General features: G+C 40.3%; 1 protein-coding gene across 4 annotated transcripts in view; it reads right to left on the bottom strand.

The window, feature by feature from the left end:
* Window positions 1-27,153, bottom strand: part of LOC124721237 (rho GTPase-activating protein 190) — a 301,992-nt gene that overhangs the window by 207,214 nt on the left and 67,625 nt on the right. For all 4 annotated transcript variants that reach the window (XM_047246094.1, XM_047246095.1, XM_047246096.1 and 1 more), the window contains exons 7-10: window positions 20,711-20,897; window positions 20,515-20,630; window positions 3,354-3,506; window positions 3,159-3,273 (exon numbers count right to left, since the gene is read on the bottom strand). In XM_047246094.1, coding sequence (XP_047102050.1) covers window positions 3,159-3,273; window positions 3,354-3,506; window positions 20,515-20,630; window positions 20,711-20,897 — 571 coding nt within the window. The remainder of the gene's footprint in view (window positions 1-3,158; window positions 3,274-3,353; window positions 3,507-20,514; window positions 20,631-20,710; window positions 20,898-27,153) is intronic.

Genomic DNA, 27,153 nt, shown 5'->3' with positions numbered 1-27,153 from the left:
TTGATACAAATTTGCTAGCACTGAATATAGATTTAAGTATTAGGAAGTCTTTTCTGAAAGTATTTGTGTGGAGTGTAGCCACTTATAGAAGTGAAACATGGATGGCAGTTTAGGCAGAAATAGAATAGAAGATTTCAAAATGTGGTGCTACAGAAGAATGTTGAAGATTAGACTGGTAGATCATGTAATTAATAAGGAGGTACTGAATAGAATTGGAGAGACAAGAAATTTGTGGCACAACTTCACCGAAAGATTGGTTGATATGACACTTTCTGAGGCATCAAGGGACCACCAATTTAGTACTGGAGGGAAGTGTGGGGGCTAAAAATCGTTGAGGGAGACCAAGAGATGAATACATTAAGCAGATTCAGAAGGATGTAGACTGCAGTAGGTACTGGGAGATGATGAGGCTTGCACAGGATAGAGTAGCATGGAGAGGTGCATCAAACCAGTCTGTGGACTGAAGACCACAACAACAAACAAACAACCTAGTTGTCTGCACAAAGAGCTGTTGAGCTGTCTTACATTGACTGTTATGTTCCTGATTCAAATGTTTTTATGAATTATGAACCAACTTTCAACCACACTTTATCTACACACAGTATACGAATGATTTGTTTTCATTAAAGCTTTAGTCTCAAATACAGATTTTTCCATTTTTTTTACTAGATAGTTACAGTGATAAGAGATAACAGAGATAATGACCAAGTCCACATAATTCTAGGAATATGACTGCAAATAATATATTGTCCAGTCACTTTAATGTGACAATCTGTCAAAAACCTTAATAGCCACATTTTGGAGTGTGGACCATTGTGAGACATGCAGGAAGAGTGACAATGAGGTTCTGGAAGGTACCAACAGAGATGTGGAAGCATGCCAACCCCAGTGTCGTGGCCAGCTGCACCAGATTTCTCAGCTGAGGGCCCACGGACAAATAGCCTGATCGAAATGGTCCAACAGACTCCCAATAGGGTTGAAATCTGGGGAGTTTGGTGGCGACAGGAATACAGTAAAGTCATCCTGTGCTCTTTGATCCACACACATACCGTGCAAGCTACATGACACATTGCATTATCCAGCTGGTAGAGGCCACCATGCGAAGGAAAAAAACACTGTATTTAAGGGTGGGCATGGTCCTCAAGGATAGATGCATACTTGTGTTAGGCCATTTTGCCTTCCATAATGATAAAATCACCCAGGGAATGCCACAAAACATTCCCCATACCAGAACACTCCCTCCTCCAGTCCGGACTCTTCTGACGATTGTTTCAGCGTGTTTGCCATTTGTCTGATGGAGCATAAAATGTGATTCATCTGAAAAGGGCACTCAGTGGATGTCCAGTTGTGGTAATGGGGTGCAAATTCCAGTCTTTCTTGCCAATGAGCAGCAGTCAGCAAGGGTGCTTGAACCAAGCGCCTGTTGCAGACTCCCATACACAGCAACATTCACTGAACAATCATTAAGGAGACACTGTTAGTAGCTCCTTGGTTCATCTGGGTGATCAGTTGCTCAACAACTGCACACCTATTCACCTATACAAAGTTCGACAGCTATCGTTCACCTCTATCATCTAGGGCAGCATGGTGCGCCATGGTTGCCTCGGCGCTGGTTTTGGACAGTGCAACAATTTTTTTTTTTTTTTTTGGCATTTCAGAAATGCTTCCAGCCTTGGCCTGAAACCCAATGATCATGTCCTTCTGGAATTCAGATAAATCGTTCTGTTTTTGCGTTATGACAATGACTGCTCTGTTTTCCGTGTCCCCCCCCCCCCCCCGACACCACATACCCTCCTCTGCTAGTGCTGCCACCCACCGTCTGCGAGTAGTTACTATATGTTGATATCAAACATAGGACCACGTATTATCAAAGATTTTGTGAAGTTGTGCTTCTTTTAAACCCACTACAAAAAAGAAAAACGAAGAAAAAGAATTAACACTTTAATTGTTAACCACAACGTGAAGAACAACTGTTTCTTTGTATTTCGCATGTATCTGTACTTTTGTCATGCACAAACTGGGGCATAAATTAATATTTTTCTTACATACTACAACACTGTCCTTTCCTTTTCCTTCATTTATTTTTGATGTTCTTTTCACTGAATTACAGAACCTGCTAAATAATGAACTAGTGAACAGTAGCTATCCCTTTCTTATTGTACCAAGATCGCTAACAGGGCAATATATTCATTTTTCGAAGTAGTGAAACCAACTAAAACCTACAGCAGTATGAAGCTTCAGTAGAGAGACTTTTGTTCAAGTAAAAGGACAGTGTATGAATTGGTGTAAATGTTTAAAAACAGAAGGCATGACATCAGTGACTAACAACAAAGTGGAAGACTACAGGGTCTGTATATGTGTGGATGGATACGTGTGTGTGTGTGTGTGTGTGTGTGTGTGTGTGTGTGTGTGTGTGTGTGTGTGTGTGCGCGCGCGCGAGTGTATACCTGTCCTTTTTTCCCCCTAAGGTAAGTCTTTCCGCTCCCGGGATTGGAATGACTCCTTACCCTCTCCCTTAAAACCCACATCCTTTCGTCTTTCCCTCTCCTTCCCTCTTTCCTGACGAAGCAACCGTTGGTTGCAAAAGCTTGAAATTCTGTGTGTGTGTTTTTTATTGTGTCTATCTACCAGCACTTTCCCGTTTGATAAGTCATGGAATCTTTGTTTTTAATATATTTTTCCCATGAGGAATGTTTGACACTGTAAAATTGTGGATACAGATGGATATCTATCATCCCAAATTATCACCATGTTTTGTGGTCCATTACAGAATTCTGGATTCATCTTATTCTCTTCAGCCCATTGATTCTGAAGTGTACAAGTTGGATTTATTCCCTGCATGAACACTGATGTTGTAATACAAAATTTATCCTCCCCATTAATCACCTGACTGACTGCATACCTCTGTTTCCTCAACAGCCTCATTGAATGTGGCTTACATGACAATTCAGCAAATACTTCAGTAGTTTGCACACTTGGGGAGGTGTATGTGTATCATTCTTTTCTTAATTCACCATGCATCATTCGGTTCTTATTACTCCTCAATTGTGTCACAATTTTCACAAAATTGTTTGTATTTATAGGTCATCAATGCAAAACATGAAGATTTTTTATGTACTTTTTTTAAAATTATCAATATTATATTTTATTTACCATACCCGAATATCATTCGCTAACTCCTCTGCTAGTCCATCAATCCCTAGGATAACAAGATTCAGCTGATTATTGTCAGAATTTAGGATCCACTGGCTGTTGTGGTTCCAAGAGGATGGCCTGAAATTTAAAAATAAATATTTTTACTTCAATGTTATGAAACAACTGAAATATTGCATAATCTATGTAGGTGAATATACCTATGAGCTTTTGTTCCTAAGATTCGTTCTATGAGAGCATCCATACAGTTGGGGAAGGCTGGACAATGCTCTCTAATAGGACAATGTACAAATCCTAAGTGTTGGAAAAGCATCAGTTTTCTATCTTGATCAAGTCTGTCTAATGCTTTGTACCTGCGCACAAAATAAGAAACCACAGTTAGCACTTCCTAGTATATAGTAAACTGAAAGAATAACAACAAAGTTTACTACTACCACCACTACTACTACTACTACTACTACTACCACCACCACCACCACCACCACCACCACCACAGCTACTACTGGAAAAGATTGATGTCTATTACCAGTATGGAACGACACAGCTGTCATAAACACAATTAAGGAGACAGACGAGAATTTGAACATACTCAATGTTTCTGAGCTTCCTCAATGGGAGTAGTATTCCACTACTGCTGTTGAGCAGACTGGGGAGCACACATGTCAAATTCTAAGTAATAATTGTGTAAGCTGGTAATGGTGGTGAACTACTGTAAGATAATCCAAGAAGATGGTAAAGTAGTATGTAATGCAATGTCGAGTTGGTATTAAAAAAGTACTGACCGAGAAATATGTTTTGTGATCGAGAGAATTATCCTCTGTGATCAAAATCGACGAGTGTCTTTTCTAGCCATTTTCCTAACTTCTTAATGGTCAACTTATGACTGACAGTTTGCAACAGTCCCAAGATTAGTTAGTTAGTTTCATGTTCCATGGATCATTTTGCATGATAAATCATAATGATGTAAAGCCTAACCACCATCTTTTACACATTTCATTTCAATAACAAAGGAAGAGAAAAAAAAAATAATAAAAAAATTGTATGCAATTTTTGGACACTTATTTGGACTTATATTAGTCAATGAAATCCTGTTAAGATATTTACATAATGCTGCCATTAATGAGAGCACTTTCTTCAACAAAATCACAAAGTACTGCTGACAGAGAGAGAGAGAGAGAGAGAGAGAGAGAGAGAGAGAGAGAGAAATGCATTACACTGGGAAAGCATCCTCTGAAGTCACATTCATGTACCTGACATACGGTCTTATTGCCCCATGAAGTGTCATACATCTTCTAATCCAAAAATAGAGCAAAATGATGTCCACAATAGAAATACTCCTGTACATACATTTTTAGCGTGGTGAAGTTATTAAGGATGGTGTGACATTGCTTGATCCCATACAATACAAAGTTCTTAGGCTTTCTCAGTTTACAAATCAATATCAGTTAGTGGTTACCCTTCCTCTCCAAATTATTTCCACTTAAGTACTGAAGACACATTGTAGTAACTAGTTGGACCTACTCATTCCTAATCCTGTTTCAACAGAACATAAATTAATACGCAAATTTCCTTAAATCCATCGCAGAAGAATTCTTTGCCTTCAGATCACATGTGATTCAACAAATCAATGGCCCATCTCTGAGGTCACAAATAAAGTGAATTCCCACACCCTGAAGGGCCAGCGAACGATGGGTGATCAATAAGTAATGCCACAATTTTGGTTGTAATGATCTGGACTTTGTTGTGGGATGTTGTGGAATGTTCTCACTTCAGGCCCTTTAGGTGGCAGCACTATACGCAGCCTTCAAAATGGCATCTATAACGGAGGTGCATTCCAAGCACAGAGCTGTCAGTGAGTTTCTTTTGGCAGAAAACCAGATTGTCAAAGATATTTATAGGTGCTTGCAGAATGTCTACAGAGACTTGGCAGTGAACAAAAATGCAGTGACTCATTACACAAGGCGTCTGTCATCAGTGCAACAAGGTCACGCAAAACTGTTCGATCTCCCGTGTGCCAGCTGACCACACAGAGCTGTGACTCCTGCGGTGTTGGAACACGCAGACACTGTCATTTGAGGTGATGATGGGTCACAATCTCAAACACCTCGCTGCACAACTGGACATCTCTGTTGGCAGTGCTAACACACTTGAACACCAGCTGGGGTACTCAAAAGTGTGTACCTACTGGGTTCCCCACTGCCTAACAGAGTACCATAAAGAGCAATGAAAGACCATCTGTGTGGAATTGTTTGCTACTTATGATGCTGATAGTGACAATTTTTTGTTGAACACCATCACAGGTGATGAAATATGGGTTCATCAACTGTGGAGTGGCACCTCTCCTTCGAAGAAAACGTTCAAAGCCGCACCCTTATCTGGTACAGTCATGACGATGGACTTCTGGGACTCTGAAGGGGTTATTCTGTTTGGTGTCCTCCCTCATATTGCAATGATCAACTATCAAGTTATTGTGCTACCCTCAGGAAATTGAAGAAACGACTTCTGCGTGTTCATCACCACAAAAATGCAAATGAACTTCTCCTTCTCTATGACAACAGAAGGCCTCACACAAGTGTGTGCACCTGAGAGGAGCTCACAAAACTTCACTGGACTGTTCTTCCTCATCAACCCCACAGCCTGGATCTTGCACCTTCCAGCTTCCATCTGCTCAGCCTAATGAAGGATGCACTCTGCGGGATGCAATATATGGATGATGGGGAGCTAATTGATGCAGCAAGACATTAGTGTCAAAATAGCACTACCAAACTGCCTGCATTACATCGCTTCACTTGCTAGTAAGTATAGCATTTCTCGGTCAGATCTATCATGTAAAACAAGCAGTTTCTCTGAAATTATCCCCTGTAAGTCCTATATTTGCACGCACTGAAGAACGGTTAACAGGATTCAGGATTCTCTTCTAGGCCTTTCCTGGTCACTTTAATACCAAGATGTACCTACAGTTTTGCAGCAAGTCTTGATGCATCAGCAGGTTTCTGAGATACAATCAACTGGCAGAACAAATCTGGGTTGCTTTATCAAGCATCCTTTAATGTGGTTTCTTTTCACCCTATATTCTTTTTCCCATTAGAAATCCATACTGGAAAATTGTAATCATAATATCTGAGGCAACTTTTTACTGGGCAGTGCCCAGACGAAAATGACAGTAAAACAAGAGAGCAATACAGGGCTATTACAAATGATTGAAGCGATTTCATAAATTCACTGTAGCTCCATTCATTGACATATGGTCACGAGACACTACAGATACATAGGAAAACTCACAAAGTTTTGTTCGGCTGAAGCCGCACTTCAGGTTTCTGCCGCTAGAGCGCTCGAGAGCGCAGTGAGACAAAATGGTGACAGGAGCCGAGAAAGCGTATGTCGTGCTTGAAATGCACTCACATCAGTCAGTCAGTCATGACAGTGCAACAACACTTCAGGACGAAGTTCAACAAAGATCCACCAACTGCTAACTCCATTCGGCGATGGTATGCGCAGTTTAAAGCTTCTGGATGCCTCTGTAAGGGGAAATCAATGGGTCGGCCTGCAGTGAGCGAAGAAACGGTTGAACGCGTGCGGGCAAGTTTCACGCGTAGCCCGCAGAAGTCGACGAATAAAGCAAGCAGGGAGCTAAACGTACCACAGCCGACGGTTTGGAAAATCTTACGGAAAAGGCTAAAGCAGAAGCCTTACCGTTTACAATTGCTACAAGCCCTGACACCCGATGACAAAGTCAAATGCTTTGAATTTTCGGCGCGGTTGCAACAGCTCATGGAAGAGGATGCGTTCAGTGCGAAACTTGTTTTCAGTGATGAAGCAACATTTTTTCTTAATGGTGAAGTGAACAGACACAATGTGCGAATCTGGGCGGTAGAGAATACTCACGCATTCGTGCAGCAAATTCGCAATTCACCAAAAGTTAACGTGTTTTGTGCAATCTCACAGTTTAAAGTTTACGGCCCCTTTTTCTTCTACGAAAAAAAACGTTACAGGACACGTGTATCTGGACATGCTGGAAAATTGGCTCATGCCACAACTGGAGACCGACAGCGCTGACTTCATCTTTCAACAGGATGGTGCTCCACCGCACTTCCATCATGATGTTCGGCATTTCTTAAACAGGAGATTGGAAAACCGATGGATCGGTCGTGGTGGAGATCATGATCAGCAATTCATGTCATGGCCTCCACGCTCTCCCGACTTAACCCCAAGCGATTTCTTTCTGTGGGGTTATGTGAAAGATTCAGTGTTTAAACCTCCTCTACCAAGAAACATGCCAGAACTGCGACCTCGCATCAACGATGCTTTCGAACTCATTGATGGGGACATGCTGGGCCGAGTGTGGGAGGAACTTGATTATCGGCTTGATGTCTGCCGAATCACTAAAGGGGCACATATCGAACATTTGTGAATGCCTAAAAAAAACTTTTTGAGTTTTTGTATGTGTGTGCAAAGCATTGTGAAAATATCTCAAATAATAAAGTTATTGTAGAGCTGGGAAATCGCTTCAATCATTTGTAATAACCCTGTATTATGCAACAATCTTCATCCTCAGCTGAGCAGTTAAACTACCAATGTGGCCCAATTCAACAGGATTCTGCACTTTCTAATACTTCGTCTACTGCCTCCCCCTAGCAACATGTGGGAGCACTCTTGTTAACTAGGTAAAGATGAGAATGCAGCCAATGGAGACTCGAATCTTTAATATCTGCCTCAATTGCACCAAGATCTGCTAACACTATTGGATAAGGGTATTTTGTTGATTCTTTCATGTTTGTACTGCTGGATAATTAGTGAACGAAGTAAAGACTGTGTGATGACCAACACCAATCAGCTTTAAATCGATCTCTCAGAACAGCATTAGCCAATGTGTAATGTAAAATTACACAAAACTGTAATGGTTTACGGAATGCTACTGGTTGTCCCAAGCCATTAGAAATAACTGAAAGTATTGTAGTGCTCTGAGTAAGCTTTGCTTCACAAGATGGAATAGTTTTTGATAAGACACATGTCAATGTAGTTATATAGAGCTATGTGATTCAAGAATTTCATATGAGACACTGAGTTTTAGCACATAAAACAGCCCATGGTGACTATCTATCAAGCACAATGGTAACTATCTATCAAGAAACTGTCAAGAGACAACGTGAAGACTTCTTCCACCTTTCTATGGTACAACAACTATTACGGAATTCTCTCACCCATGATTTAAAAACAAATGGCTCACCTGCAGTACTGCCCCTGAAAAAGGAAGCCTTACAATGAACTAATGATTTACAATAGTCAAATAAATGCCAAACAAATTGGGTGTTGCATCTATGATGCAGGTGTGTGATAAAAAGATGAAGTTGACATGGAATCACAATCAAGTAATTTACCAAAGATTAGAGTGGAATTTGTGATTTCTCATTTTCTGCTGAAGAAGACAGTGAATCATCTTATCAATAATGACAATTTTCATGAGATGTAACACACCGTTATCCTCTTTTGCATATGGAGAACATATTGTCATGTAGAAGAAGATGTAATTAGATGAATGACAAATACTAACTTCACTTAATGAAGGTTTATTCAGCACTTGCACATACAAGAGCTAGGAGCGAACACATACGATATATAAATATACAGCTACAGAACATTCCAGTACAATGATTCTTGAGATTTGTGGTTACTTTCAGAATGTACTCGAACCGAATATAGAAATTAAATTTGTACAGTTCAGGTGAGTTTTGAACTCACAACCCTCCACGCAACAGTTTAGTATCATAACCACTACACCACGGAGCTACTCAGCTTCTTCTGCAACATTCCTCCCTCCTTAAGAGAACAGCGTCTCGGTGTTACGTCCTCCTAGTCCAGGAATGAGTCATCAGTCCTGCATACTCCAACTCCTGATGGCTGATTCTCGCTCTGGTGGTGATCTTCTTAGAACTTCTTTTGCTGCTACGCTCTTCGTCACCTTTCCGCTTGTTGCCTGGCGCTGGAGCTTCAAATTTGCCTTGGGTTGCAGGATCCTTACAGGGCTTCATTCAAAGGACGTGGACCATATCGCTGACCTTTCGTTGTCTTGTGTCGGGGTCGAAATCTTCAACTGCGTAAGTAACATCAGACAACTGTCTTACAACCTTATAAGGTCCAAAGTAGCACCTGAGGAGCTTCTCAGAGAAACCAACCATCCAAACAAGAGTGAAGATCCAGACATGGTCACCAGGCTGGTAGACAACAGGGCTGTGGCTCACATCATACCTAGGGCGATCGTTTTCTTTAGCCTGCAGCGTGCAGAGTCGAGCTAACTGCCGAGCTTCCTCAGCTCTGGTTAAAACCTGGCCAATGTAGTCATCGTCCACCTCATCAGAAGTAATGGAAACATAGTGTCCATCGTCTTAGTCGCCTCACGACAATGCACCAGGAAAAATGGCATAAATCATGTGGTGTCTTGACATGTGGAATAAACGGATCTACTGCCGGATGTTTGTGTCAGAGCGACAACAACATCTGGCAGTAGACCCGATTATTCCACATGTCAAGACCTCACCGGGAAAGCCAGAAAGGTTACATGTGGTGTCTTGTTTGGCAGTGTTGTAGGCAAATGTCACGAAAGGTAGCACCTCATCCCAGTTGTTCTGCTCAACATTGACGAACACTGATAGCATGTCGGCCAAGGTCTTATTAAGGCATTCAGTAAGCCCATTAGTTTGTGGTTCATAGGCAGTCATCATGTGATGAGTAATGTCACACCGACAGTTTATCTCCGTCACAAGTTTCGATTGAAAAACTTTCCCTCGATCTGCAGTTAACGACCTCAGGGCACCGTGTTTTAATACAATGTCTTCCACGATGAATTTGGCTACCTCGAATCCTTCGGCTGTTTTCACGGCTTTTGTAATGGCATAGCGTGTCAGATAATCAGTGCAAACAATAATCCATCTATTGCCACTAGCAGATGTTGGAAATCGTCCGAGGAGGTCAATCCCAACACGCTGGACAGGCATTTCGGGTGGTGGAATTGGTATGAGTTGGCCAGATGGTTTCTGAGGAACTGCCTTTCTCCTCTGGCACTCTCGACAGTGCAACACATAATGACGGACACTCCTAAATAAACCTGGCAAGAAAAATCTCTTGCGGATTCTATCGTATGTATTAATAAATCCTGAATGTCCGGCCTCAGGTGTGTCATGGAAGTTCTGTAGAACATCTAAGCGCATGTGTTTAGGAATCACTGGTAGCCACTTCTTTCCAAAGGGATCAAAGTTTTTCTTGCAAAGTAATCCATTAACTACATTAGATTGTCCTTTCACATTCTCTGACCGATTTAAGGCAAGCATAATTTGAGATATCTTGGAGTCCTCTTCCTGCTCAACGGAGAGATCCTGGAGTGCAGCGAGACAGTCACTATCTTCATCAAAGTCTTGATGGTCTGGCACAGGGTTTCTTCAGAGGCAGTCGGCACCTTGGTGTTTTCTTCCACTTCTGTACACTATGGTAATGTCATACTCTTGAAGATGTAGTGCCCACCTGGTGAATCGTCATGTTGGATCCTGAAGACCTGTCAACCAACAAAGTGGATGATGGTCTGTAACAACTGTGAATGGCCTTCCATACAGATACTGTCGAAATTTCCACATGGCCCAGATCACGGCAAGACATTTTCTTTCCGTAGTTGAGTAGTTTCTCTCGGATTTTGTAAGTGTCATAGAAGCATAGGTTATAACTTTCTCTTTTCCATCCAAAATTTGCACCAGAACAGCACCGATCCCATACCCGCTGACATCTGTGTGTAGTTCTGTAGGTGCTCTCTCATCATACAAAGCAAGTACAGGGTCAGTCGTCAGAGCTTTCACAGCACATCAAAAGAATGTTGTTGAGCACCACCCCAGATAAATTTAGTATCAACTTTTAACAAGTCTTGGAGTGGCCTGGCTATGATACAAAAGTCTTTGGTAAAATGACGGTAATAATAACATAATGCGAGGAAGCTTCTCACATCTCGAATACTTTTAGGAATAGGAAATTCTGTTATAGAACTCACCTTTTCTGGGTCTGGCCACACACCTTTGTTTGACACATGGCATCCAAGTATTTTGATTGTGGTGCCACCGCCAGACACCACACTTGCTAGGTGGTAGCCTTTAAATCGGCCGCGGTCCGCTAGTATACGTCGGACCCGCGTGTCGCCACTGTCAGTGATTACAGACCGAGCGCCGCCACACGGCAGGTCTAGAGAGACGTCCTAGCACTCGCCCCAGTTGTACAGACGACTTTGCTAGCGATGCTACACTGACAAATACGCTCTCATTTGCCGAGACGATAGTTAGCATAGCCTTTAGCTACGTCATTTGCTACGACCTAGCAAGGCGCCATTACCAGTTTATATTGAGATTATAATTTATGTATCAACAAGAGCGATGTTCTCCAATTATGGATTAAAGTTAAGTATTCCAGCCGCTACATTCTTTTCTTCATAGTATAACTTCAAACTCCGTGAATTGGCTCCTGCCAATTCACAACATTGATTTCTTTTGCTCCAAAGATACACTTTCTTGGATTAAGTTTTAGTCCGTCTTGTTGGAGACACTTAAGAACAGCCCTCAGTCTTTTTATATGTTCATCGAATGTCTCTGAGAACACTATAATGTCATCTAAATAACAAAGACAAATCGTCCACTTCAGGTGAATTAGAAGATTATCCATCATCCATTCAAAAGTTGCTGCTGTATTACACAAACCAAACAGCATTGCCTTAAACTGATACAGGCTCTCAGGGATGATGAATGCAATTTTCTCATGATCAGCCTCATCTACTTCGATTTGCCAGTATCCAGAGTACATGTCCATGGTTGAGAAAAACTTAGTCTCCTACAGATAATATAGTGTATCATCAATTCGTGGAAGGGGGTAAACATCCTTTTTAGTTATCTTATTAAGCTTCCTGCAATCAACACAAAAGCACCAACTGCCAACCTCCTTCCTCACGAGCACCACTGGTGATGACCATAGGCTCTGCAAAGGCTGAATGGTGTCATTCTTCATCATTTTCTCTACCTCATCATGAATTATTTGATGTTCCATTGCTGACACATGGTATGCTCTCTGGTTTATTGGCTGATGGTTTCCAGTGCTAATCCAGTGCTACACCGTCAATTTGTCTAATTTGCTCTTCACCTGTGGATTGAAGCATTCAGAGAACTCTTGAAGAATAGCAAGGAGGGTCAGGTGTTCCTTAGTGGTGATAGTAGAGTTACAAGATCTTGTCTCGTAGTGGTAGTGCTAATTTCGCTCACAGACTCGGCATGAGAGGTTTCTATGATGCTCAGCTGTTCTTCAATTAACAGCTCAGCATGTGCTACGCACATGTGTCTTGAAAGAATCTGCTGTTCTCGGCAACAGTTAACTATCCACAATTCACCAAATCCATTCTTAAACGAGAAGACAGAGGCTGGGATGACCAAGTTATTCATCAGTGGTATGCTTCCCTTACATTCCACTGCAAGATCTATGAGTTGATGCATGGCATGATACGTGACAGTTACCTTTCTAGCGCTGACTGCAGGAATGATCATTTCATCCAGCACACAGTCTCCTCACACTCGGATACATACCTCCCTGTCCCCAGTATCTCATCTCATCTAGCATAATCTTCGAGCAACCACAATCTATTATTGCCTGAGAAGCTTTCAAAAAATCCAATCCTAGAATGACGTCATGACTACACTCTTGTAAGACAATGAATTCTAAGGGATGCGTATGGCCACTTATACCCATACGAATGGTACATCTTCCTGTACATTTTACATATTTCCCATTAGACACCTTCAGCAGGGACATTTTGTTGTCGACAAATACGGTTTTCTGTAATGGGTGACAGTACTTCTCCAAAATGACTTAATATGATGCTCCAGAGTCCAGAAGAGCTTGGGCTGGTCGGTCACCCATGAGGATATCGATGTAGTTTCCTATCATTTTTATAATTATCGACGGTGGAGGACTTTTCTCTTCGGTGGCCTCACCTCCAAGGAAGGTTGCATCCTTTAGTTTTCCAGGTTGTGGTGGCTACGTGATTGGCTGGAGCTCTAAATGGCGATGGAGACCTGGATTGGCGTGTTGGGGAGCGTCCTCTCCAGTGACTAGTTCGCAGTAATGGTGACTATGTTGTCCTGCACCCACATCTTCTTGTTCATCTTCGTCGTCCTGGAGTTGGTGTCGGCTATGATCAGTCTGCTATCTTCTGGTGTGGGCGTCATCAAATATCCGCCGCCTTTCTCAACAATAGCACACCACATGTCCTGGTCGTCCACAGTGGAAACAAACTGGTTGGTTATCCTGGGTCCTCCAGACGTCAGTCTTCCTTGGTGCCCAAACAGGTTCCTCATGCGGCATTGCAGGAACGTAACTCTGCCTGGGTCTCAATTTTTTACCATTTTAAAGGGAAATGAAGGATGAGAGACTGGGTTCAATGTCTGTTCCACTTCCTCCCTTATGACCTCTTGAAGCATTTCGGTTTTTTACTCGCTGTGCAATCCAAGTGTCTTCCGAACTTCCTCTCTCACTATCTGATGAAGAACACTTGTGAAATCAGTTGCTTCCTCCATCACAGACATCGACACAACATTTGGAAACTGTTCAAACTTCTTGCGTGTAATTCTTTTTTGATCCATTGTCTCGATATACTGGCACCATTTTATGATGTCATCTGCTGTCAAAACCTCCTTGATACATGTCCTCAGCAATCTTATCTTCCTCCTCCATTCTAGGATCCACTATTTTACACAGCTCCAAGACATCTTGAATGTAGGATGCTGTAGTTTCTCCTGGATGCTGTGCCCTGCACTTTAATTTATCTTCAGCCCGGCACTTCTGTCATCACGTGTCGCCGAAATACTTGCGCAGTTCCACCTGGAATACTTCCCAGCTTGTGAACTTCTCCTTATTGTTCTCATACCATTGCTTGGCAGCGACCTCCAAGTAGAAAAATACGTTAACCAAAGACACGGTGTCATCCCATTTGTTAAATCTGGCTATACCCTCATATACCTTCAGCCACTTGTTTGGATCTTTGCCATTGTCACCAGAGAACCCGAAAGGATGTCTCATGTGGTGGCACACAGTTGCTGTCATCGTAATGTCCTCTTCTTCTTCCTCTTCCTCTTCCTCTTCTGTCTCCGATAGATTGTGACTTGTTGAATATGGCTTGAACTCGGGTGTCTCACCACGTAAACGGCAGCTCTGTCGTGGCCTGATGGGAGCCACTGTGTCGTCGATAATGTGCACTATCACAAGTTCCAAAACCCAGCGTCTCCGCCAGAATAATGTCACACAGAAGAAGGTGTAATTAGACGAATGACAAACACTAACTTCACTTAATGAAGGTTTATTCAGCACTTGCACATACAAGAGTGTGCAGCGAACTGCCTCCAGCCTGAACACACACACACACACACACACACACACACACACACACACACACACACAATATATACAGCTACAGAACATTCCAGTACAATGACACACACACACACACACACACACACACACACACACACACACACACTATATATACAGCTACAGAACATTCCAGTACAATGATTTCCGACATTTGTAGTTATTTCTAGAATTTACTCGAACCGAATATAGAAATTAAATTTGTACAGTCCAGGTGAGTTTTGAACTCACGACCCTCCATGGAACAGTTTAGTATCATAACCACTACACCACGGTGCTATTCAGCTTCTTCTGTGATAATATACTTTATTTCTTTTCCTTTATAAAACCTTCCAAAATTACAAACTATCTGATAGATGTTTGAAAATAAAAAAAATAAGTAAAAGATAAATAAAAGACTGACAAATAAATTAAAGATCAATAAATAAATCGAATATTTGTTCTTCAACAAAGCTGCAAAAAGTACATTTGTTTTATAAATGACAAAGGACTAGAGAAATCAATGCCTTTGGATTTCAAATTTATCTATTACTCATAACCAACAATGAATCTGTTTTGTTTAAACATCTTTATTTCTCATTAACAAACACTAATTTTCATCTGTATTCATTATTCACCATTCGAATATATAACATGGACAACAACTTCCTTAATTTTATTATACGAGCAACAGAATCAAAATATTACAGGTTATCCACATCAGTGTCCATCCAACAGCCATTGCTTGCGTTCTGAGTTATTAACTTCTGTGAACTCTATACATCCCACAGTATTCATTCTGTTCCTCTATATCAAGTCTGTGCGAGTGCTCACTTCATTAAATTAGTTCTGCTGATTTAGGAGGAGGAGGAGATTAGTGTTTAACGTCCCGTCGACAACGAGGTCATTAGAGACGGAGCGCAAGCTCAGGTTAGGGAAGGAAGGGGAAGGAAATCGGCCGTGCCCTTTCAAAGGAACCATCCCGGCACTTGCTTGAAGCGATTTAGGGAAATCACGGAAAACCTAAATCAGGATGGCCGGAGACGGGATTGAACCGTCGTCCTCCCGAATGCGAGTCCAGTGTGCTAACCACTGCGCCACCTCGCTCGGTCTGCTGATTTAACGGTATTTTCATCATGATTGCTTGTGTGGATCACACTATGCTCCTAGAAAATCTCAAGAATTTTGCTGGTAACTGGCTTTCACCCTAATGCAAAGTGATTCATAAAAAACTTAGGGAGTGCACACAATGAAACAGCATTTCAGAAGGGGGGAAAATCACCAACTGTGCGCCATAGCTATCAATACTGGGTCCTCTTTTGTGCTTCGTACATATAAATCATCTTTCATCGTACAAGGTGTGATTCGCAAGTTACAAGACTGAGTGGTGGAGCGCGCATGGACCAGTTCTGCCGGGTGGGGGAAGTAGTGGGATTGGGGGGGAGGGGGGGGGGGGCGGTCCAGGGAACGAAATAACGCTGCGGCAGTTGCCTCCGGAACCATGGGGAGTGTGCATCGCTTGCAGTGTGAGTGCATGTCATTGACCTCGGTCAAAAAGTGGGAGATGCGAAAATGGAGCAGCACTTGGAACAGTGTTATGCGATTAAGTTTTGCATGCAACTGAACAAAACCGCCACAGAAGAGACTCTTGGTATGATTCAAGAGGCCTTTAAGGAAGAAGCCATGTCCCATGCAATGGTTTTCATGTGGCACAAACATTTCAAAGATGGCCGCGGGAATGTTGAAGACGATGACCGCTCTGGGAGGCCATCATCAAGCTGAAGTTTCGGTCAAGTTCAACGTGACAGCACTGCCGCAGCCACCCTACAGCCCCGACTTGCCTACAAGTGACTTTTTCCTCTTCCCCCGAATCAAGACAGGCCTAAAAGGGAAGCAATTCGACTCCATCGACGCCATCCAGCAGGCTTCGACGAGAGCCCTTGACAGCATGACGCCTGAGGCCTTCCAGAAGGGCTACGAACAGTGGAAGACATGTTGGCAGTGCTGTGTTGATGCTAAAGGATCATATTTTGAAGAATTTTAGTCCGCAGTCGGTAAATGTCCAATAAATTTCGAGTTATGAGTTAAGTCTTGAAACTTTTGAATCACACCCTGTATATATGTGCAAGAAGCAGAAATAGGTTTCTTTGCTGACAGCACAAGTTTTATAATTAATTCTAATGGAGTAACTTCAACATTTGAGAATGTAAATATTTTATTGAAAATTAGTATCTGGTTCTCTGCAAATGTACTGTAACTTAATATAAATAAAATAATACATTCAATCCAGGGCTGCACAATGCACACCACACAATTAGAAATAATCAACAAGGATGAATCAGTAAATGCAACCAAATATTCTAAATTCTTAGGTGTTCATACTGACAGAAACCTGAACTAGAAGTCAAATGTTACAGAGCTTCCTAAATCTCAAATCCCTGCAACTTTTGTGTTACAGATATCAAATTTCGAGATGAAAAATCAAAAAGCTGACTGGCTCTGCATTTTCTCATTCACTAATGTCTTATTGTATCATATTCTGAGGTAACTGAGCTTTGTGGATGAAAGTATTTGTTGAACAGAAACATGCAATAAGGATAATATGAGGTGTCCACTCCAGAACCTCTTGTAGAGAGCTCATTACAATATTGGGCATACTGACAACAGCCCAAAGTAAATTTACTGCCTTATAAAGTTTGTAGTCAACAATTAATCACAGTTTGAAAACAATAGTGACATTAAAAAGTATAATACCAGCACAGTAAAGAAAGGAATCAAGTATTCCACCATAAAAGTCTTTGACCACCTACTTGGTGGTGTAAGGAATTAAATACATCATAAAATTAGCTTTATACACAAACTGAAACCATATTTAATTGATAGCTACTTCTACTCCACAGAAATATTTCTTAGTTAGTAGCAAAGTGTGGTTAAGAGACAAAGAGTGAGATCAAATATAGTTAAGTATAAATCACTGTATGCGCAGCAAAAAGAAACAATACAACAAAACAAACCATAGATTATGAATTATGTAAATGATCAGCAATTGTCATATTTTCTTCCATCTGGAAAAGTGTACGCTAACTGTAAAACTGGCTTTTTTTTTTTTTTACCATTCCACCTTTTTCTACAGCTTTCAAATAGACAACATTTTTATTTTTAAGTACTAAGGTTTGTTGCATTAGTTCTGAAGAAAAGGGAATTAAATCAGAATCTGTCAGCTACTAAAAGAGACAGCGAAAGAATAGACTAACTGATACAGAATCTCATGAGGTTTGCTTTGTAATTTCCAGCTTGGTAGTTGCAGTGTGCATCTTGGCATCAGCATCATCATAACATGGCCACAAATTGTTTTGTCTGTTGTAACTTCTGCATAGTATCTGATAATCTGAATGGTATCTCGTAAGAGTTTGTTTTAATGGTCTGGCAGGAAGTTGTTATCAGGTACAAGACAGAAACTTCAACAAAAAGAAAAATTCGTTTCTGGTACAAAACATTTTGTTGTACACACAGTCAATGGCATGGGGAGGAAGATTTTTTTTCCACAGAAATTAGTTTTTAGTGAAGAAGCCAAGTTTAATGTGTCAAGATGAATTGTCACAAAATATACATTTGTGACAGAAAAATTATCATGTGACAAAGGAATACCACCACTTCCCTAAACTGAATGTGATTTGTGATACATCTTTGGACAATTTTTCTTTGTGGGGGCAATCATACTGGTGTGATGTACCTGGACACATTGCAATAATGGTTTATGCCATAATTACGAGTCACCAACTTTTCTATCTCCATGTCCTCTTACTTAATGAGTATGTTGAGTGGGAACCTACTTCAGTTGCTGAACTGCATATAGAGGCTGTTTTAAAAATTTAACAACTACGAAATGGCTTGGTTTTCTATCTGAGAAATGCAACTACAGCCATTTCACAGAATTTTCTGTGACAGCATATACTTCGATTTACTTAATCCTTTGACTGCTCTGGACGTGTTAACGCACGTGCCTTTGTACCTGTCTCTGTGAGCTCTGAATGTGTTTGTGTGTGCCACTAGTCCTTCTACCTGGTACTCTGAATGTGTCTACCCGTAGACACGTTCAGAGTACCAGGTAGAAGGACTGGTAAACATGTTCAGAGCACACAGGGACAGGTACAAAGGTGCGCGTGTTAACATGTCCAGAGCAGTTAAAGGGTCACAGTAATTTCCAATCTCATGTTCAATGAACTACTGTTGTCATTTCTTCTGACTTAATCAATACTGTCAACAACAAATCCCCCAATGGAGTATATGTAAAGGGATGGCAGAGTTGAAATTCTGAAACACCTGAACAACGGCTTATACGAAGTTCACAAACTGAAACTATAAATCTACAATCAATGTAACTGTGTATACATAACACTCCATAACACTGCACAAATTATTAGAATTCCTATCCCCATGAGTGGTAGAACACCAACAGATGCACATTAGTGTTGTTGGTGTTAAGTGTTGTTACCAGGCCTGGTAGGGTATATAAAGGGTGCAAACTGTGTCAGATGTTGAGTGATCACTGTGAAGGATGTGGAGATCCTGCAACATCATATGAGACAGCATTATCAGCACCTAAAAGTGTTTTAAAGGGGCCTTGCTGGTTGAATCATACAAAATCCAGATTTGTGGGGCATTTGGATGTGACAGTGGTCCAATGTTGGACTGTATGGGAATGTGAGGGCAGGAATACTGGTCAGCAAGGTTCCAGTCGACCACATTTGACCACCAGGGAGGATCACAGTACTGTGCACCAACACCAAAGCACACTGTAACCCCTTCATGTCTGTGCCTACAACCCAAGGACAAGTAAGGTCCTCCCTGCAATACTCTGTGTCATCACACGCCATTGGCCAGACACTAGTGGCAACTGGACTAAGGAAATACCATCCTGTGTGTAGGCTGCCATTAACAACATAAACAGCTGTGTGTGGAGTAGAGCACTGATAGGCAAGCATGGATTGCTGATGAATGGCATTGCACTGTGTTCAGCAATGAATTGCAGTACTGCTCTACCATCATCGGCGAGTATGGCGGTGCCCCAGGAAGGTGTCCCATTCTTCCGTTGTTTTGGAGTGTAAAGTAGTATTAACCTGGAGTCATGGTGTGGGCAGCCATTGAGTATGGCTTCAGGTCACGCCTGATAGTTACTCTCATGCAACAGTATCGTGGTGACATTTTTCAACAAGATAATAGCAAGAGTCTCTATGAACTGTCTGTCTGACACTGAGATACTCCTGTGGCCAGCAAGAACCTCACATTAGTACACGATTGAACATGCAGCTCAAACATCAACTCCATCTGAGTGCTAGTTGCCTGGATATTAAGGACCATTTAGATGTATGATAGTTTCCATCAGGAAAGGATATAATGGCTCTATAACACCCTTCCCACCCAAATCAGTGCATGCATTTAGGCCAGAGGGAAAGCAACATGGTACTGAAAGTGGATCAAATTCTATTTGACTTTTATTTGATTTTGCAAAAACTGAAGTAATATCACAAACCCTCTCGCCCCATTACGTGTTATTTCATTTCCTCCTCCCCCTCTGTGTGTTTCACTTTTTTGTCAGGCAGTGTGTAATACCTGAAGGAGAAATGATGTACACTATCCTTCAGTTATCTTTATTGAGGTACAGAGAGGAGTAAGGCATTCAGCAATAAAAGTCTTTAACCCTGTAACTACTGATGTGAACAGTGTGACAGATAATAATAAAAAAATTTCAAACACAAAATCATAACACGACTTCAATTTCAAAAATTTTTTAAAGGCAATCATGTAAAATGTCAGCATATAGCTATATTTTGAGATGAGAAACTTTGTTACATGAACATTCTACATTATAATGTGAGATTACAATTGTAGTCCACGAGACATGCAACTAACTCAATACTATAAAAATGGTTTTCTTTGTACCTGGAGTCATCCTGCAAAGCATCAGTTATTTCCTTAATATCAGCCTGTGTTATCGTTCCAGTAGGTGCAATGCTTTTGAAGTGGTAAAATAAATCTGCATGTTCCAACAGTAGTTCCTATAATTAGATAAATACAGAACATGTACACATGACACAACAAATATATAAATTTTAAATTTAAACCTTCACATACATACCTGGAAATTGTGCTTTGCCTTCTCCACAATTTCTTTTTGGTGCTGATCATATATTTGTTGGCGATCTTGTTCAGACAGGGCCTCAAAACATTCTCGACCCATAAAAAGCACCTGGACCTCTGATAAAAGTTTACCTGGAGTGACATAACCTGTGTCCTCAAGTAACTGCTTGAACTGCTTCTTCCACCTGCCGAACAGATGACACAATCAGCATCTGTGGTTTACCTTGAACTCTTGCCTCAACCATTACAAACAAATACTCCTATTAGACAAAGGCCCAAATCTGCACCAGCTAAGGCCTCAGATAAGAAAAATATTCAGCATTTGAGCAAGTAATTTCGGAAAACCGGAGAAAGCCTACAGAATGGAAAATAAGGAACGAAATTTGATAACATAAGAACATATCTATAATGTTTCTACACCTACATTTCACACACTACATGGAAAGGAGTGTAGGAGTGTGAAAAATATTATACGTGGCAATTCATACACAGTAAGTAGAAGGAAGGAAGGTCAGAGTTTAACAGAAGCAACCGAAGAAGCAGTGGCTACATAAATTACACGTATAACAGGCAGTCAAATGGAAATAAGACAGATGGAAAAAGTAAATAAACTGTTCATTTTTTCATAGTAATCACCATACCTTTAATAGATTTATCCACTGTGAGACAAGATGGTAAATGCCCTCGCAGAACAATGTTTGTGGTTGCTTGCGGGACGATGACTGTGCCCAGTCATGTACCTCTTTGTCCGAAGCAAATCAATGTCCAAAAATGTCTTCTTCGGGGCTCCAAAAGTATGAAAATCGCATAGGGAGAGATTGGCACTATATGGAGGATGTTTAAGGGCTTCCCAGTGAAACTTCTTCAGTGCAGTCGAAACAATCTAGGCAACATGTGGGCAGGCATTAGCCTGCCACTGAATGATGTCCCCCATCAACATTCCTGCATGTTTGGACCTGAACGCATGTTACAGTTTTTGCAAAGTGACCATGTACCACTGTGAGTTAATTGTGGCATCATCTTCCAGAAAGTCAATGAGCAGTGGGCTCTTGCAGACAAAGAAAAAGGCCACCACAACTTTCCTGGAGGTGGCATGCCTGTTGTTTCAACAACGCTGCAGACATTTCACTGGGAGTCCCAATCTGTTCCCAAGTGATGTCTACATTTTTAGAGGCCTGAAATAAGACATTCATGGCTGTCAATTTGCTTTGGACGAAGATGTGCACGCCTAGCTACAATCACGGATCCACATATGACTGGAAACATTTTTCCATGAAGGCACTGACCATCTTGTCTCACAGTGGGTTAAATGTATTAACTGTTATGGTGATTACTTTTGGAATATTACGCAATTTACTTACCTTTTTTCACATGTCTCATTTTCATTTGACTGACCCTTATACAAACAAACTGTAGTTGGACCCTGATCCAACAACCATTAATTCCAGGTTTGTTTATAGATCACAGCTCAAATATCCCTGAAATGTGGGTTTTTCTATAAGTGAAGCAATTTTTTGCCATTTCTACATGCCTGCCTGATTCTCAGTACCACTTCTACTTGTAGAGTGTGGATCTATTGTCACACACATATTACAAAGCACTGTTTGTAAGAAATTTTCAACACAGTGAGATATGCAAGAACAAAGCCCAACTTTGTCTTATTTTATGCACAGAGGCCAGATTCATAAATCATTCCAACATAACTAACCAATGCAAAAGAAAAGCAGGGTGGAAGATCAACAGCAGAAATTCTGACTGTAACTGCTGTATCAGAAAAATGTTTTTGCGACAACAACAAGCAATCATCATCCTACTTACAAACAAAGGGTTTGCAGTATTAAAGTTGTCCTAAGCCAGCAAGAGGAGCTGTGAAAGTATACTCTTGCAAGATCTACACACATAACAAATAGCTGCTTGAAGCCATTATTAAAACAAGAAATCCTGGACAAAGAATGACATTTCAATCAACAGAGCTTCTTACAGTTTAATAATAGTGCACATTTACATCTCCTACATTCCTCACGATTCAAACGGCAGTTTTCTCATATAATTCCATAGTTTCCAAGCTCCCATAGCATATAACTTCAGTCTTGGTGAGTCATCAGCAAGTCAAGTCTCCCTCAGGCACAAAGCTTGGTTACAACAACAGTTTGCTCCTTGAAAAAACTGTTAACTGCTGTTTTAGGTTTCTGTGAACTCAAAAGAGTTACCAGAAGTTCACTGGTACAGGTGCACTGATATCATCTGTTTTCTGGGCCCAAGTTGAGCATAGATACCGAAACTTCCTTCAATAACTCACCAATTTCAGTAAAATTTAATTCCCCTTATCCCTCCATATAACACAAGCTGCCTCCCAAGATGACAGACAATATTTTGCATGAGTCATTTCAGATTCTATGTTCACAGCAAAGTTACCAATAAAAAATGGCATCTGCAGCATTTGTGTGTAAGTAGTGTTCAAAATGGCTCTGAGCACTATGCGACTTAACTTCTGAGGTCATCAGTCGCCTAGAACTTAGAACTAATTAAATCTAACTAACCTAAGGACATCACACACATCCATGCCCGAGGCAGGATTCGAACCTGCGACCGTAGCGGTCACGCGGTTCCAGACTGAAGCGCCTTTAACCGCACGGCCACACCGGCCGGCTGTAAGTAGTGTGATTATCTCATGTCAAAAGACAATTACCACTTTATCAAACCCAAATATGGTATCTTAATTTTTGCATCATACATTTTGATCTGGCAGAAATGTTGTGCTCATTCATCAGGACTGCAATCTATATCATTTGTGTTACCAAATGTCCAAAATCCTTTCAGAAACACCTGCTAACTCCATTCTTTTAACCAACTTTCATTTTGTGGATACTCCATTTAATCTGACAGTTGCCAATTTATTCATAGAGCATTACATAAGACATGTGCTAGACATAGCACATTGTAAACCTGAGGTACATCGCAAGTACATAGATACTTTCACTGTTTGAAGCCACAGTGAGGAACAACTCGATGATATTTTAATGCATCTGAAAATCCTCCATGCCAACACTAAATTTACTACGGAAGTAGAAAAAGATAAATAGCTACCAATTCTAGATGTAGTGGCTATGAAGAAAGGTGAAAACTTGGGCCACAGCATGTACTCAAAACTGACACATACAGTTGGGGAACTGCACAAACTTCTAAACCATTACCAGGCCAGAAAAGAGAACAACTTATATGCTCGTAATTTGTGCAAGACAAATATGTGAGCCACAGCACCTCAGATGTGAGACGCAACACCTGGAATGCATTACAAAGAACAATGGATACTTCACTAGTTATATAAGACCAGACATGGGGAAAGTAGACACGTCAGAAGCAGAAATGTCTGGTACAGCCCATCTGCCATACATCTGCAGGGAGATAAACAGAACTAGAAACATGGTGTAAAGATGATCTAAATTGACCAATAAAACCAGAGAATGTCTCAGATTGGCCTACTAACAATGTCAGGAGTAAACCACAAATTGTGTACCTGTGGAAAAGTCTATGTTGGAATCAAGATGATCCATCAATACTAGGATCAGCGAACATAAATGGTATTGCAGACTGGGAAAGGTGGAAAGATTGGCCATGGAGGAGCAGGTGCTGTGTGAAACTGACAACATAACAAAATTGGTTGACACACAGGTTCTTGCTGTGGAGGAGAGCTATCATGCCCATTTGTTCAGGAAAACCATTGAAATGCATAAATATGACAAGAAAGGAGAAAGCCTCAAGATAAACAGATCCTAGATTCCTGTGCTGCAAATAACAATGGAGGAGTTACAGCAATAATGACTGAGCAGGTGTCCCTTATAGACATTACTATGCGGAGTACATGTAATCCCAAGCCATGGGATCTAATTGAGTTCTGCCACCACCCATGGAGTGTGAATACTTGAGAATGCCAGCCACTTGTGCTGGAGAAATGTCAGAAAAATCATTGAACAAATGTCAGCCAAAGATTCTTTCCCAATCTTAGAGAATCTTTCACATTCTTGACAATTTTGAAAGTTGAGTTCCAAGGACAAAGAGCAAACAGATGGTTTGTGAATATATACGTTGTCTATGCTGGTGCTGGGCAAATCAGCTTGCAGTACTAAATACACAGTTTTGTCTAGAATTAGCCTTGAAGAACAAAAAACATAATCTTAATGACAGATTTAAAAAACCAATATTCTGTTTTTGTTGAAGGCATCACCTTTCAAGATGGAGAAAGATTTAGATAAAGCTGAGGAAAATATGTTAGCAATGTACATTGCTCACTCACAATCCCATCTCCATCCATAAACATGATTTTATGTGTGCAAGTTACATCTTGAATACATTTCATATATGTTATTGCTACCACATAACTCTTTTTTTCTACTCTCACCATTACACTAACTTTCAAGCAGTTTAAAAAAGTTGAGAAAGGTGTTTCATTTGATGTTAAAAGGATGTCTATGCATTATCAGTGAGGAATATTTACCTTCCCAAAGAATACGGTGATATGTTTCATTATTTTAAAAGAGCATCTTGAAAGATAGTAAACTTATGTACTGCTAGGTGATAGTTTTAAGAAATTTAGTTTCATTTATCCAGTGATTATATTAATTTTTTTTTTCAAAAGATGAAAAACAGACTTGATTTACGTAACACATGGAGTGTTATAATGAACTGAGAAACTACAGTAAATAACAAAAATACAGTTTGGAATAAAGTAGCTGATAATATCATGCACACAATGTGTTACAAGTCCAAACAGATAAATTTAGATGAAAAGTAATTTCTCTTCGGGAGTCATCTAATACTCAATTATTAATAAATTGACAACTTCTAATACATATGAAAAAGTTAAGTATGATGAACATGTATCACAAGTTGTGTTGATACACTCATACTAACATGTATTTATGATACAAAATTTTCAGGCACTACAGTACAATACCAGAAAGTAAACAAAGTTACTGCTAAGCTAAAATGAACCTAAAGGCACTTGCAACTATTTTCTCGATAACTAATGGTAAATTCAATAAAAGTGAAAAGAAAAACAGTTTTTTCATTAGATAATGATAAATAAAAATGACATGATATTTCAAAATCTAACAGAGCTCTCAGATTTTATGCATACAATTTTGAAAGGCTCCAAACATGCAGTCCAAGAAAGAAACTGTAAGCACATAGCACAAGATTTCTTGAAATGCCTGGAAATTGGTGCAATCATTCTATAATTCTCGCTCAAAAATTATGTGGGATTAAATTAAATATTAGTACATAGATTGCCAGTAGATGTACAATTTTTATTGTTCATAAATCAGATGGTGTTAATGCAAAAGTCAAATCATTCTCTCACTTCTCTCTCTATTTAACTGTTATTGGTCAAGATGCATTATGAGCAATGAACAAACCAACCATGCGAAAAATTAGTTTCAGTTCTTCATATGAGTTCTTCTCTAAAGTGCCAAAAATTTTTCTTTGGAAATACTAACTTGGGCAATATGACAAATCTAATTTACACCACCAACAAAATCATTAAAGCTGCTTACTATGCGAGATTTGATCTGTCATTCCTTCAAGTTTCTTTAAGTGCTTTCTACTTCAGCCCACTAATACATTTCATTTCATCAGAAGCAATTATAGTTCTTTCCTCTGCTTCCATAAGCTCTCTTTGTACCAAAATAATATCTACACTTTTTGCCACAAGCTTCCCATCCATACCTCCTTTCACTACATAATCTAATTTATAAATTGTTATTGATCATTTTATTAAATAGTCAACAAATTTTGTCTACCATTGCCTGCTTTCAGTTCATCTTCTTTTACTTGCTCAAGGATAAGTTTGAAACTGCAATTTATGTTTGATCCTCACATGGTACGATGTAACATAACTTTCACCTTTTGCAGCACACTGTGAGTATAAAAAAGGAAACACCATGATCAGGCCCTGAAGCTCATGATTTAACATACTGTTGACAAAGGTGTTATTAGTGCTGGAGAACAAACTTTGTTAGGATAATGGTGGTAAAGGCAATCAGAAGCATCTTCTTCAATGGAGCAATTATGGATACCACAAGAACCTGAATCAAAATGCCAGGAAGAGGATTTGAACCCAACTTCTACCAAAGCGAGTCCAGTGACTTACAACACTACGCCATTTCATTCATCCTGCAAGACAGAAATTTAACTGCTGTGCACAATGTTACCTCACAGTGCAAATAAGGAAAGTGATCACAAAGAGTGATTGCAGAAAATACCTTTGTGGGTCACAGTGAAAATTTGCTGTTAAAATCATTAATTTTATTGACAATTAAAATGAGAAACACATGACAATGCTGACAGAGAAGACAATGGAAGGTGCAAGCAACTGCAAAGTAAAAGTTCAGTAAGTCTAAATTGTGCTAATTATGGAAGGAAGGAGACAATGGTGAGTGAAGC

The sequence above is a fragment of the Schistocerca piceifrons genome, chromosome X, assembly GCF_021461385.2.
Source record: "Schistocerca piceifrons isolate TAMUIC-IGC-003096 chromosome X, iqSchPice1.1, whole genome shotgun sequence".
Taxonomy (NCBI): domain Eukaryota; kingdom Metazoa; phylum Arthropoda; class Insecta; order Orthoptera; family Acrididae; genus Schistocerca; species Schistocerca piceifrons.
This window is presented reverse-complemented; position numbering and strand designations above follow the sequence as displayed.